The following is a 14,710-nucleotide window of genomic DNA, read 5'->3' as shown; positions in this document are numbered from 1 at the left end:
GGCAAGGCAGTTCAGGAACTCGCAACAGGTAGGACACCTCTTCTTCCATGTCCCAGTTTAGCCTACGCAGTATCAGCATTCATAGGGATAATTAAGACTTTGCAATGACAACTGGAGGAATCGTAATTAGGAATCGTGGCCTTGGCAACGCTCCAGGTGTTGTTTAGCTCAGGAGTAAAAAAAAGAAAGGAAAGAGATGGACAGATAATGTGGAATTCTTTCCTCATTATTCTTGGCTCCGAGCAAAGATCTGATTTTGACTCTTAAGGCCAAGGTACGCATTCCGATGGATAATTACCTTTCTTTCTCTCGGTAAAATGAACTGTACAGCCCTGGCGACAGCAGGATGACTTGGAAGGCGTGTGTGCACTATAAACGAGGGGCTGCCCTAAGTAAAGACGGCCCCCCATGGAAAAGGCTGGGATGTAAAAGGACTGGCTTCCTGCTCTGAAGACCTTAGCAATGCTGGCAAGCCCTCCCCACAGAGCTAGGGTGTCACGAAAGGAAGCACTCACGTTGATGATGACAGAGAACTTGCCGATTCCCGAGAGAATGTCAAACCAAATCCCTGTAAGACAGAAAGGAGGCGCCCGGCTCACTCCTGCCAGCGGCCCAGGGAGGACAACGTGCTGCTCAGGGTGACGCTTTACAGGCCAGTTACCAGTGGGAGTTCGCCAGGCCCCCCAGAAACAGGCTTATCTGCAAAGGCCTAGGTGCTCCCTTGTCTGGAAACAGGGGTGACTAGTGGGGGTGGGTCCTGGGCCTCCTGCACCTGAAGATGTGAGGATGAGGAGCCCGAGGGGGGAGAGGCAGGGGTTCCCCAGCCCTCTGGATCCCTGACACAGCGCGAGGGCTGCAGCGGAGGGATGGGGGCGAGGGGGAACGGCCGCGGGGAGACGGGTGGTGAGCCCGCCCGGGGCCCCCAGCCCTGCCTCGGCGCAGGGACACACCGATGTCTTTGGTTCTCACGGCATCCGGCCGCCTCAGCTCCGTGACGAACTTCTTCGCGTCAAGCCGCACTTCGATGACATTGTTGAGGAGGGCAAACACGGGCGCCAGGGGGAAGGAGGCCACAAAGAGGGTGACAAACCCGAACTGGATGACTGGAGGGAGAGAACAGCTTGAGACGCTTCGCTGGGAAGAAACAGGGTTAGGTAACATTTCTGTTTCTGGCAGCAAAGGCCCCTCTCTCCTGGGGGTCGCTCTGCACCGTGGCCTCTTAGACTCCCTGTGCCCCTGCCCCCACGGCCTTGGGATTTCTCCCCCAGGGCCTGCATCCCATAGGAGCCAAGCTCCGTATCAGGGCTCAGTGAGGCGACACAGAGAAGGAACAGTCTGGCCTCGTTCCTTTCCGTCGCCCTTTATCTCCAGTCACTCATCCTGGTCATTGAACTCAGAGAGCAACACACTTTTTCAGCAGAGATCCAGATAGGAAATATTTTTGTATTTGCAGGCCTTACAGTCTTGTCACAGCGACTGAGCTCTGCCACTGTAGAGTGTAAGCAGCTATAGCCAAAACATAGGCAAATGGGCTTGGTTGTGTTTCAATAAAACTTTATTCACAAAGGCAGTAAATGAAGGGGGCTGGATTGGGTCCGTGGGCCGTAGTTTGCCAACCCTTGATGTAACTTAAAAAAAAAATCTCCCAAATTTGGTCTCTTCGTTCCATACCACAGTCACTACCTTTATTTAGGAATAAATTTATTTATTCACTCATCACACATATACGAGAGCTCACTGAACGTCAGGCACTGGGCTAGGTAGTTAAGGAGTTGAAGGTCTGGTCCTGCCTTCGAGGAGCTGAGCATAAAGTGGAACAGAGAACTGTGCTTGAAGATGTGCAACAACATTTTATGTGTGTCGAGAAAGAAAAGAGAGAGAAAAGAGTGTACCAGAGATAGCAGAGACCCAAAGGAGGGAGCTGCACACCTGCTTAGGCTGGGGACTGAGGAAAGTCTCCATATACAACTCCTCAGCTCAGTTTTGAAAGAAGGACCTGTTACTCCAGGAAGACTGGACCAACAGGAGCATCCAAGCCATGGAGGCAGTGTGCCAGTCCACTGGCTGTAAGGCGTCAGGCCCCCATCATATCTACCTGGGCAACTGCGGCAGCTCCCAGCTGGTGCTCTTGCCACCAGCGTCCCCAGGCTTCTGCAGTCTGAGCAGCCCCAAAACCCTCGTAATCGGTCCTGTTAATTACCTGCTCATAAAAATCTCTGTTGACGCAGCAGACTCTCAGAACCCAAGAATGGATAACAGTTACCAAAGGGACGGGACTGGGGAGGATGGGTGGGAAGGGAGGGATAAGGGGAAAAGGGGGCATTACAATTAGCAGACATAATGTAGCAGTGCATGGGGGGGAGGGGACGGGAAAGGCAGTATATACAGAGAAGACAAGTAGTGACTCTATAGCATCTTACTTCGCTGATGGACAGTGACTGTAATGGGATATGTGAAGGGGACTTGATAATAGGGGGAGTCTAGTAACCATAATGTTCAAGTAATTGTACATTAATGATAACAAAATAAATAAGTAAATAAATTAAAATCTCTGTTGACTCCTTTGTTTACCAAATATAATCCAAAGTCCTTCTCTTGGGATACAGGTCGTTTATAATCTGCTCCCAACCTGCCTCTCTAGCTACACCTCCTAACATCTCTCCCAGACCGTAGCGCTTCTCCCTTGTAGCACTCTGAACTTCTCAGCTCTCCCTGAGTTTTCGCTGAACTGGTTAGGTTCTCCCATTCATTTGTGTACAGTACTCCTTTCTGGTTAGAAAACTGCAGTGCATCCCCAAGATCATCACATGCCATCTCCTTGGGGCAGCCCATTACCCCTTCCTCCACCTCCCCCTGCCCGCGGTGCATGCCTGGGACAGTCATCAGGTATGTCGTTGTGACTTATCCATTCACATGTCTTTATTTCCCTCTAGACAGGCAGAGGCCCTATCCATTCTAGGGGTTCAGGACATATTTGCTGATACAAACACAGTCCTGAGTCCCAGGAAAGTCAGAGTCTAATAGGACTTCCCTACATGCTAAAGGCAAGTTATTTAACTTCTCTGTGTTGCAGTTACATCAACTGTAAATTGAGAATAATAATCATACCCTCCTAGGTTATCATCAGGTCAATGATACATAATCAAAGTGCTTAGAACAAGATCTGCCACTTAGCAACTGCTCAATATGCTACCTGTTACGTGTATCTTTACTCTTACTGGAATGTCAACACTCACAGATGGCTGCAATAGGTACTGCATACTTACATGCTAAACAGACACAAACTTAAGGTATAAGCCCTGAATGAGAGTCAGGAGGCCTGACCTCTAGCCCTGGATATGTTTCTCACTAGCCTGTGTCCTTGGGCAATTCTCTTTTCCAATGGGCTTCTGCAGCCTCATTGATAAGTTAAAGACACTGGTTTACGTTCCCTTCAGGTCTGATTTTCTGTGATGCTGTGATTCTCATTCTCTTGGACAAGCTTCATGATTCTAAGATATCCAAATAAAGAATAAAAAGCCAGGATCCAGACTAAAAAAATAATAAAATAATAAAATAATAAATGTTCACAGATGGATAAGCCTAAGCACAGAAGTTTCAAGAAGACCATGCATGGAATGTTCCCCAGCACCAATGCCCCTGATTTGGCAGTGTGCTTGGCCCTCAGTTGTAGGTTATTGTCTTGCAGGTACCCTCTCACTGCCCTGGTGCTCGGTGCTCGGTGGATTTAGGCCCTAGCAGCCCCCAGATGCTAGCTGGTGTCAGGACACACCAGAAGGAGTGGATCTGTCAAGGTCAGACCCTTGAAATGGTCACCTGTCTAGTTGGCTTGCCAGGGGGACTGGGGTTAGGGGAGAGGAGGAGAAATCTGCGAATTCTGGGAGTCAGTTCAGAACGCATGGTCTATCGCATCTCTTAACTGAGGTTTTGCTGCGGAATTCACTTTAGAGCTGGGGGCGGGGGTGAGAGCAGAGAGGGCGGAGGGGGATGCGCTTAGCAAGGAAACAAAACAAAGGTTAGCCTAGTTTTCTAAAGGCTGTGAACTGCATGCTTGTATTTAGGTATAGATATGAATATCTGTATTTATGCGGTTCTAAGTCCATCTTCTTGATTCTAATGAGCTCAGTTCTACAGGGCAAATATTCTTATAAGTGACTTCCTTCAGCATAACTGTGTAAGCTCCCAAAGGCCCACCAAGGGCTCGGCAGGGAGCCTGATTGGGGAGGAAGGAGCAGGTTACTTCTAAGTGTCTGCAAATGTCATCAGCAGCCCCTCCCCAGGCTTCTGCCAAGGGCACTGAGAAATCCAACGTCCTTCTAGGATTATAGAAAAAGTAGGGCTCTCCACTGACACTCCTTTCTCCCACACGACCCCAGACACAGACATGAACCCTCTCTTCCCAGAATGCCCTGATGGTTGGCATCTTTATCTCCACAATCTCTCCTGACATGGGCTCCCTTATGTCCCTCTTCTGTCCACCCACATGGCTGCCAGTGATGGCTCAATGCTAACAGTGCCCCTCAGCTATCCCCTCCCCATAACACATGTGTTCCCTGTCCCCTTGCCATTTAAGTCTGTGTTCAGCATTGAACAGCCTCAGGGAATGGGCTCAGCAAAGGCCAGTGGCGTGAGGCCCAGAGTGACAGAACACCCCTCTCTCCCCTCTGACATCCTGGGCCAGGAGGGGCCACTCTCTGCTGACGTTGCCTGCCTGGACAGGGTGCAGTGCACATTTCCAGGACTCAAACCAAAAAGGCAAAACCAAATAAGAAGTTTTATCTTGCAGAGACAAAACACATAAAACCACAACCTCTAGCATGCAAATGCCAAATCCTCGTGTTCTTTTAGTCAAAGGTCTAAATGCCATATCAGATGGGCGTCCTTCTGGGTTCACTTCAGAGGACACAATGATACCAGCTTTCTCCAACACCAGATTTGCTTCTAAAAACAGCCAGCCTCCCTTAGGATAAGAGTAGAACAGCGCCAGGAAGACTCAGTACATCGCATAATAGAAGCCAGTTTGGCTTGACCAGTAACAGATTAAACCTAGCCAAGCCAATTAAACAGAAATCCATAAGTTGATTTTCAACTAATCTTTACAAAGCCTGCTGGAAGGTGCTCCAGAAACACTGAGCTGGAAGCACAAAGACGGGAAACTCATAAGCACAAACCCCACTGGTTTTCCCTTCTCACACTGTCCAGCAGCCAGGACCTTTTAAAATAACCACCAGCCCTTTGCAGACTGATGCTGGAGGCAATGAAAATCTCGGCCTTGATTACCTTGGCTTAGGTTAAAATAACAAGGAGGGGTGAATTAAACTAAACAAGATGGCATCCAGCAAGGACATTCCAGGACAATCTGCTTAAAGAAGAAAAATAGTATATTAGGTAAAATTTTGTGGACTGGCCAGGATTCGTGGAAAAGCTCTTGTTGGAACATAACTGATATTTTTATTCATTTATTTAACATTCTTCAGTTAAGATAGCTACCCTCCTATCATACACACACACACAAACACACACACACACATGATAAAGTCCATCATTGGTGTGTCATAAGACCCTTTAAGATCTAACCCCACATTATTTTAATCCAGACACATCTCCTCCCCACCCATGTTCTGTGCTCAAGGCTAATATTCAGCTGGTATGATTGGACGTCAATTCTGCCTGCTTTCCAACCATTTGAAAACCAGGTGTACTTCCCCCAACTCATGATGTTTTCCATATTTTTGAGCCTCTGTGCATACCAATAGTATCTGTAATTTTCCTTTCTTCTTGTCCACTGGCTGAATGAGTATTTCAATTTCCGTTGTAACTCAAGCATAAATGTCTCTGTGAGGACTCTCCCTCAGCCCAGTCCCACCACCTCACCAGGCAGAACTGGCATCTCCCTCCACACTCCCCTAATGCCTTGCATGCCTCGCTGTCTTTGCTGTCTGACTTGCTCCCTAGGTGGGAAGCCCCTCCAAGCCATGGGCATATTTCATTCTTTTCTGCATCCTCACAATTTAGTGTGGTGCCTATCCCACAGCAGATGACCAGAGGTATCTGTTCCATAAATACAAACTTGTTTTCACAAGCTGTAAAATAAACACAAAAAGAGGCAACAATTAAAATGTGTGAGTGGAAACCATTGTACTCATTGCTGGTGAGGTGAGATGGGACGTGAAGAACAAGCATTTCCACACAGCAGTTCTCAGGGCTGGAATTTGCCGAAGAATTTGCAGAAAGTTGGTATAAAAACTCATTGGTTATGAAAGCCTAATTCTAATAAAAATAATTATACATTTTTTTAACTTTCTATAATTTGGTAAAAGCAACACAGTCTGCTTAAGGGGATTGAAAACTGGGGGCTTAAGAATGCTCCCTTTATGAACCACTAACAGGCAAGACAAGAGAATAACAGAAGAACACTTTGGTGTGACCCTGTCTTCTACTCGGGGTAGTTACTAAAAAGATTTATCCAGAAACAACTCATTATTAGAACATCTTATGTAAAAACACAGCAAGAGAAAGTCCTCATGGTTTATTTCAATGGCCCATTTCAAGGCTGCCCAGGGATCCCCTTCTCTTAGGGGCAATAGAAGCCAACTGTGTTCAGCACTGTTGTAAAAATGAATTACAAGTTTTGATTGACCATGTAAACAGGAAGTGATAAGGAGGAGAAGGGCCTGAGCTGGTTCCTCGCATGAGTCTCTATTGCATAGGAAAAAGAAAACAGGAGAAGTGTGGACAGAAACATAAGAAGGTTCTCAATATCCATCATTTGCCATTCATTCATTCATTTAGTCATTCATTCAACAAGCTTTTATTGAGTACATTCTATATACTGGGCACCATACTTGTTGCTAGGAAACACAGGTAACAGGTTACTATGTCATCCTCCAAGAACTCCTAATGTGCAGTGGAGAAAGTGGTCATGTAAACAAACCCAGCCAGGGGCATGGAGTGAGAACTGTAGGGCCAGCATTGACAGGACAGCGCAGCACTGGAGCTGGCGTAGCGCACCTTCACCAGCAGGCCCACAGAGGCATCACAGATTCACAAACACTGGGCTTGATGAAGAACAAGGACAAGAGACATTTGAAAGTTTGCCCTGCGGTTGGTAGTTGAGATCTTTCTCCCAAATCCACTCATCCAAGTTCACAAACTACTTAGGAAATAAAGATAATAAGTAGAATTCCCTTCCAATCTGTGTGGAGTCACCTGGGGTTTTACACAATGTACTGGACTCAATTCAGAAACCCTGGAAGTCATAATATGAAGAACAGGCTTGAAGAAACCTTATTAAAAGTTTACTATATACAAATCAGTGCAACATCAGGACAGGTCAATAGGCACATTTTCTCCATCTCTGTGTGATTAAGGGAGACTCAGTCCTCACTTTTTCCCCACCCCCACATGAACTGTGAAATAGTAACTTCCTCAGATGAGGAGGGAAGGACCAATGATGTCTTGAGGGTCCTGCTACTCAAAAATTCTAGTTACAACAGCAGGTGTCAGGTTGAGAGTTTGATACAGACCAATCCCAGCAGCCCTCTTCTCTGCCTTGGGTACACAAGTCAGGGTCCTGGGAGGCTCAGAGGTGAGCCCTGCTCATGGCCACAGAAAAGGGCAGAAGAGTGTGGCTCTCAGCCACAGGGGGCTTGAAGGCCTGGATGCTAGTCTTATGGAAAAATCTGCCCATTGGTCCCCTTCTATACCCTCTGGACAAAACTCCAAACCCCAGAGATCATGGAGCCTTAACTAACATTTCCAAAACGTCTACCCTGTGCAGGCAGCATGCTCTCTGGTTCATAAAGTAATTGTCACTGTCAAGTGTTATGACTTCCTCTGTTCAAGTGAAAAAACTGAGTCTCAGAGAGGTGGAAGAATTTTCCCAGGGCCACACAACTGATAAAGCTGGGAAAGAAGATAGTTTCTGATGCCAACCAAATTCAATGTCCTTTGGCCAAACAAAAATGTAAATATTCAACCCTAATGCAACAGCATCCCTTCCCCCTTCCTCATTGCTCTCACACATCTTAGATTTCCTTTGCTGGGTCTTCTCCAATGTTATTTCTAATCTTCTCGTCAGAGGAGGAACTTTCACTGATACCAGCATTAGCATAAATTCATACTGGTAGTTTCTCTCTCCTGAGTGTCTTTGTTCACATACACACGTCTTCTATGGCTGGTGCGTTGAAGCTGACCCTGTTGTTCTCTGTCTCATTGCTCCTGTCTGGCCTTTATTTGTGCCATCTCAAAAATCTTACATCAGTGAACCTCTCTCAGCACTTTAAAACTAGGGAGAATGGATCTGATGAGATCTCCTGATGCATTCTGATTTTCAGGGAACACCCTGGCTCTCTCTCTCTAAGTGTGTATTATGTGAACAAATGAATGACCTAGCTTACTCACTCTTGTTTACTTTATCCATCTGCACAATGGGAATGGGAGGGCCAGCTGTTCCTTCGCCACTCCTCCCATCCGTCCTCGCATCTGCCCATCCGGGCTACACTAATGCAGAGAGTGCCGTGGAAGGGCAATGAACCCAGTCATGACTCAGAAGTTTCCAAGCCACTAATCACCGCTGAGGCCCTTTGTTTGCTTTATTCCTTTGCCCTTACATTTGCCCAAAGGCTTTGTGACTTTTGTGAAAAAGTCACCAAGAAGAACACACAATTAGGCTTCCTTACAATTAAGAATTTCAGAGACAAGGAAATAAAGAACAGAGAAAGGAGTAAAAATATGCAAATGCCAAGGACCCATAATGGGACTCTGAGTGAGCAACAACGTCGGCTCTGAGCTTCCTGGTTGCTAGAGCAAGAAGAAAAATCAGAAAGTGATGGTGTTCTCAGTATGTTTTCACCTAAAGACTGCCTTCCAGTCATTCATTCATTCATTCATTCATTCATTCCTCAACCACTCACTGGGTATCTCCTACAGGCCAGGAGCCATCTATAGTACACCATGGGGTGTAGTATCCACATTTACTTTTGCCTTTTCTCCTAAGTATTTGTGGGGCAAAGGACTCCTAGCAGGGACAATGACAAGCGATGTATGTTTCAAAAGCAAAAAGAAAGAAATGACCTGTGACCTATACTTCCCTGGAAAACCGGAATGAGACCCAGGATGCTGCCTGAACTGTGGGAGAAGATGGCAGGTGTCTGATTATCTATTGGGATGACGCAGTAGTGCAAACAGGACGGCTCAGGGGAAAGGATTTCCTGGTTTCCTGAGCCCTTGCCTTGTGGCACACACTTGGGGCTCTGTGACAGGCTCAGTGCTGATGGCTGCACAGATACTCTGGCAAAGTTCATCCCTTCAAGCTAAGGCACCCTTGAGACCAATTCTATACATTTGGTATCTGTTGGAAGCTTGTACATTACCCAGTTAGGGTCCTACCATCCATGACCAAAGAATATCAGAGTGTGAAGGAATCTTAGGTGTCACCTAAGTCACAGCTCCATCTGAAGCCTTACCCTCTTTTCCTCTTTCATGGAGAAAGTGCTATCTGGAGCCAGCTCTTCCCATTGCCCTTTATTCGGGGTATTTGTTACAAAGCTTTATCATAGAAGTAGTTGACTATTACATGGGGTATTTTGCCTGAACTACCTAGATAATTTTACAAGTCGATCAATTTTTATTGCTGCAGGAGACCTGCTCCTAGGAGGATAGCATTCTTTAATTATAAGCACTTCAAAATGAGGAATCTTGGCCCCCTGGGAGGGAGGCAGTAAGGGACAGATTGTCCCAGCTAAACCAATACAGCCAGGGTGTCCAGAGAGCTTTGATAAATGATGACACCTGCAGATTCCAATTTTCACTTTGTCCTCAAGGTCCTCACTATAGGATCATCTCTTTCATTCATTTTTCTTCTTCATCAAACATTTACTGAGCATCTACTGTATGCCCGACCCTGTGGTAAAGTGCTGTGAATGAGTAAGACACAAATCAAAATTTAGTGCATAACAAGAATTTAGGCCATTGGTCTTCCACTGCATCACATATTTATCTGATAACACGACGATACAACTTTATCAGGAGTTTTTGGAACTTATCACTAAATCCTCTTATAGGATTAAATTCAGATCTACATTTTTTTGCCAAATTCTACTCTGGAAAAGTCAAACTGCTGCAAGTGTCAAGAGAACTTTGCTTCCACTTCTTAAAGCAACTGAAGCATTTCCTCTCATCAGGCCCTGAGGAAAACTGCACAACTGGGCTGCAAGGTGCCTGCAGCAAAGGAGCTGAGAAGCCCCATTTTGGGGTTGGGGACAGTGATGATTAATGTCATGGCCTGCTCCTGGGCCAGCATTCTGTCCCCTGTTCAGAGATGGGGGATGGGAACTACCCTGGAAGTCCTTCTTGGTAAGCTCTTCAGGAAAAGGCTTGATATTGGAGATTCCCTCAAAAGCTCCCTGCACCCCTCACAGGTTTTTGCAGCTTAATTCCTCACTCTCAGGTTTCTCTTTGTCTGGAGCCAGCCCATCCCCACCACCAATGTGGCCCTGAGGTAGCTCCCCACCCCCAAAGCCCCTCCCCCCGCTGACCCGACCTCCACCACTCCCAGCTTCCCCTTCCCCTTGGGCCCCTCCCCATGCCTGCTGGGCCCTGGGCCCTGGGTCCAGCTCAATTTAGAAAAATGTAAATATAATACATCTCTCCCTGCTGCCTCCCTCAACTGATGACCTGCCTCGCCATTACAGCTGACAGGCTGGGAGTGGGCTCAGCGCACTTCCTGTCTGCATGGGTGGTCGGGGGTGGGGTGGGGGGTGCGGTGGGGTGGGGGGGATGCTGGGGAAGGAAGCTGACAGCTGAGAACAGGGCCAGGATCCTGTGTCAGGCACACCAGAGGGAGCGGCAGCTTCAGTTTCACTGTTAGGCCCTTCTAGAACTGGGGAGGCCTAGCCTGTTGAAAGGAAGGAGGAAACCTCACCCCACCATCCCTCCACCGAAGCCCAAGTTCTGACAGGTCCTAATGAAATTCTCTTCCTGAATTGTCTAGACAAGGGGCTCCACCCACCGTGGGTCTGTGGGGTGACCTTAGGCGACCTGCATCACTCCCTGCACCTCCTGGCTTCGAGGTGCATCCAGCCGGATGGCTGAAGGAGGAAGCCAGCCCCAAAATACCTGGTCCTGGTCCTGAAACTCTTTATTCTTGTCAAGGCACCCCATGAAAAATGATTACATGCAGCCCTCAATTCTGTGGGCGCAGCCAGGTTGTACCTGCTGAAACCTCCCTTGCTCTCTCACTCAAAAATAATCTAGAAATGTGAGAGAGAGAGTGACATCGACTGCTTTACCTCATATTTTTAAAAATGTATTATTAGGAGTAGCATATGACTTGTGCCACATTGTGGAACTGGTGATGACAACAAACCAGTGGGTCGCAACTATGCAAGGAGAAGTTCACCATCCAGTCGGACACCCTGTAATGTCAAGGAGAAGAGTGGGACTCCCAGAGACAGTGTGCGGGGCCCCAGGTCACCTGCTACATGAAGGCAGAGCAGCAGCACACCAGGTCTCCCCAACACACTGGCAAGGCGGGAAGGACAGACGCAGCGGGCGCTGCCCTACATGGATCATCTGAAGACAAAACGAGCCTTCACTTTGAAGACAGGCTTGTAGAGAAATCAGAAGTGGTGATATGTTGATTATTACCAAGTCTTAGGTACCCATGGGCATGGAAGCAACAATCACCTCCAGCAAGGCCTGGACACTCACGGACTTCATCCCCTCTCCCATCAAGCTATTCCCCAGGCTGCAACCTAGAGCGCATGGATGGGCTCACGTTACACCTTCTCTGATTTCTCTGGCCTTCTCACTGGGAAGGAGTAATTAATAGGCCTGGGATGGCAGAGGAGAGAGGCAGAGGGAAGGGGGTGCAGCGGGGAGATGTGCAGGGGGAGGAGGCAGAGAAACAAGGATAACCACCTTCCTGATAATCTACCCCCTGGGTTGTCAGCCTGCTAATAAGTGAGGACTGATGCCAGCGTTGCAAGTGAGATGTTTCAGCCTAGATAAGAGAGAAAGGTGAAGCTAGTCCGATGGTGCCCCATTCACTCAGCACTCCTGTACAAGTTGCCCAGCGTGTTCTCAGGGCCCATGCCGGGGGGGGGGGGGGGGGGGGGGGGGGGGGGGGGGGGGGGGGGGGGCTCCACACAGGGCCCTGCAATCCGAGGGACTGCCTTCGGGAAATCAATTACCAACAGGCCTCACTCTCTCAGGAGGCAGCCAGTCTGAAATCCTGGGCAGGTAGGGGGCTAAATACTGAGGAAGGGGTGGGTGTGAGGTGGGGGCATGTGACCTGGAGCTGGTTTGGGCTAATGTGGCTGAGAAAACACAAGACATTCCAGGCAAGGGGGCTATGCAGGGTCAGGCATGAAAGGTGTGGGGTGTAGGCCGTGGGTGGGAGTGGGCCATGAGGTTCATTCTTGCCAGGCCAAGGCAGTGAGGTAAAGGGTCCAGGACCAAATAAACTGAAAAGATGTCCCGTGGAGGCCTGTTAAGGATATGGGAACCCAGGAAGCCTTGGGCGATGGCTGACAAGCCCAACACTAGCCCTTAGAAAGAAGAGCAAAAACTAGCTCTGAGAGTTACCAGGGGCAGAAGAGAAGCACCAGGGGCAGGAGGCTGAGAGGCTGAATGGAAGGAGCAGCTTCCAGAGGCACTCCAGAGGAGAACCGAGCTTGCTGGAACAAACAGTGGCATCGACATTCTCAGCTAGGGCCTGGAAGGTGCTGGGGCCATATGTGTGGGCAAGAACTCAGAAAACGTCCCGGGAACTAAGCCTCCAGGCAGAAGAGCTGAGAGATGTTGCCCCTGAGATGGGATGCTCTCGCTGGCCTCGTCTGAAGTCTCAAAATAGGGCTGTGGCAACAGCTGAGACAAAGCTCTTGCTCCCAGTCCAGCGTTTATTCTGCCTCAGTAGGTGGGTTCCAAAGCCTAAGGAAGCTCGGTGGGCGGAGCAACCACAGGCCCAGACCAAGAAGAGAATGGGCAGTTCTCTGTGACGTGTGTCTCGCTCAGAAGGGAGCTGCAGACCGGCCTCTCTGGAGCCGGCACTATTAGCTGGGTGTTTTCTATCCAATGAGGCCCTTCCTTGTAACTGTTGGCCAGGCTCTCCCTGCCACGAGACCCAGAGGTCCTGGAGGGCCCAGCTGTGTGTTACCTCGGTGTCCCGAGTGCCTGGCGCAGGCCTCACCCAGCACTGCCCTCAGGGATGACCAGGAAGTGGGCACTGCAGAGTAAAGAGCAAGAAACTGGAGTTGAGCTTAAATCCAGGTCTGGAGAGAGCATTCCACTCTGTCCACGTCCGCTAATGGCTGGATCCCTGAAGGCACAGGAGCAAATCAAAACCAGAAGTTACTTTCCTTTGAGGAAAACCCTGATAATAAACCTGGTTCACTTTAGTCTTGGGACATGAAAATTGCTGCACATAAAGGTATATACAAATAGGTCCACATGCAAAGGGAGGGCAGCCCAAATATAGCAACAAGAGAGGTGAAGCCTCTGTTTCTCTGCCAAGGAAGGAAGGGGAGTTCAAGGGCCAATCATTCAAGAAATATTTTGTCGAGCTCATACTGCATTCCGGGAACTGCGCCGAGTGTTCAGCCGAAAGGAATAAGACTCAGTGTCTGCCCCAAGAGCACCCATATTTTCTTCTCCACCAAGCAGGTATAGGAGAAGAGAAGAGCTGAGGATGGGAAAACCACAAAATGCTTCCAAGAGATGTGTGTGAGCCTGAACGACTCAGCACAGACGGGCTGCAAGCAGTGAGTTCAGCACCCGCGGATGCAGACCCAGTAACCTGACAACCAGAGCAAGGAAGCCCTCGCGTGATTGCCGAGGGGATTTGAACTTTATCGCAAAAGTAATCAGTAATGCTCAAGGGTCTGGATGGCATTTTAGAGAAGCCCATTTTAGAAAGTGAGACAGAGAAAGGGAAGAGGGACCGAGAATCATGGAGAAGGAGGCAGGGTCCCTGCCAATGCATGGATGCACCTCCTGAACCTGGGAGTTCAAATCTGCAATTCAAGGAGACAACTTGGGCACAGGGGCAAGGCTGTTGATGTCCTCGTCTCTGGGGGGACCTGCCCCAGGCATTTCTATCAGCTGGAGGACTCCTACAGGTCTTGGTGGACAGAGCCAGAGAACAGGAAAGACTGACGGCCCTGGACTCTTCGAAATAATGATGGACTTTCACTCCAAACAAATGCATAAACAAATATGCACTCACTGATGGCTCTTCTTTTCTACAGAGTTTGACAGGATATAAGCTCATGACTAAGAAAAGTGAGATTTCCTCTAATAACATGTGAATGACAGAAGAAATTCATCTTGTCACCCACATTAACGGCCTGAGGGCCTCAAAGCTTCTTGGGCAGCAGTTAAAAGGCGGGAAGAAGGCTTTAAGGCGGATAATTGAATTCCTGAGTCAGGACCACAAGAATGATTGTATTTTGCCTGACTAGAGAACAAAAGTCTATGGGTTTTAGATAAACACATGACAAAAAAGAGCCCATCTGAGATGCCAGACTTGTCAAGTAGAGCCCTCGGGGCTTAGCGTTCTCCCGAAGGCCAAACATCTTAGAGTGTTTATATCTCAGGCTTCTGAGTGTGATTCTTAGATTTGCCTCTGAGTCTGGTACCCTCGGCCTTTAAACATTGCTGCCCAATCCTACACTACTGGGGAGGGAAGAGCCTCCAGAGCATTACATTC

The 14,710-nt window shown here is 48.4% G+C and overlaps 1 protein-coding gene across 2 annotated transcripts in view; it reads right to left on the bottom strand.

The window, feature by feature from the left end:
• Window positions 1–14,710, bottom strand: part of ANO2 (anoctamin 2) — a 290,583-nt gene that overhangs the window by 13,878 nt on the left and 261,995 nt on the right. For both annotated transcript variants that reach the window (XM_073222870.1, XM_073222869.1), the window contains exons 19-20: window positions 951–1,103; window positions 516–568 (exon numbers count right to left, since the gene is read on the bottom strand). In XM_073222870.1, coding sequence (XP_073078971.1) covers window positions 516–568; window positions 951–1,103 — 206 coding nt within the window. The remainder of the gene's footprint in view (window positions 1–515; window positions 569–950; window positions 1,104–14,710) is intronic.

Source organism: Manis javanica, chromosome 15 (genome assembly GCF_040802235.1).
Source record: "Manis javanica isolate MJ-LG chromosome 15, MJ_LKY, whole genome shotgun sequence".
Classification (NCBI taxonomy): Eukaryota; Metazoa; Chordata; class Mammalia; order Pholidota; family Manidae; genus Manis; species Manis javanica.
This window is presented reverse-complemented; position numbering and strand designations above follow the sequence as displayed.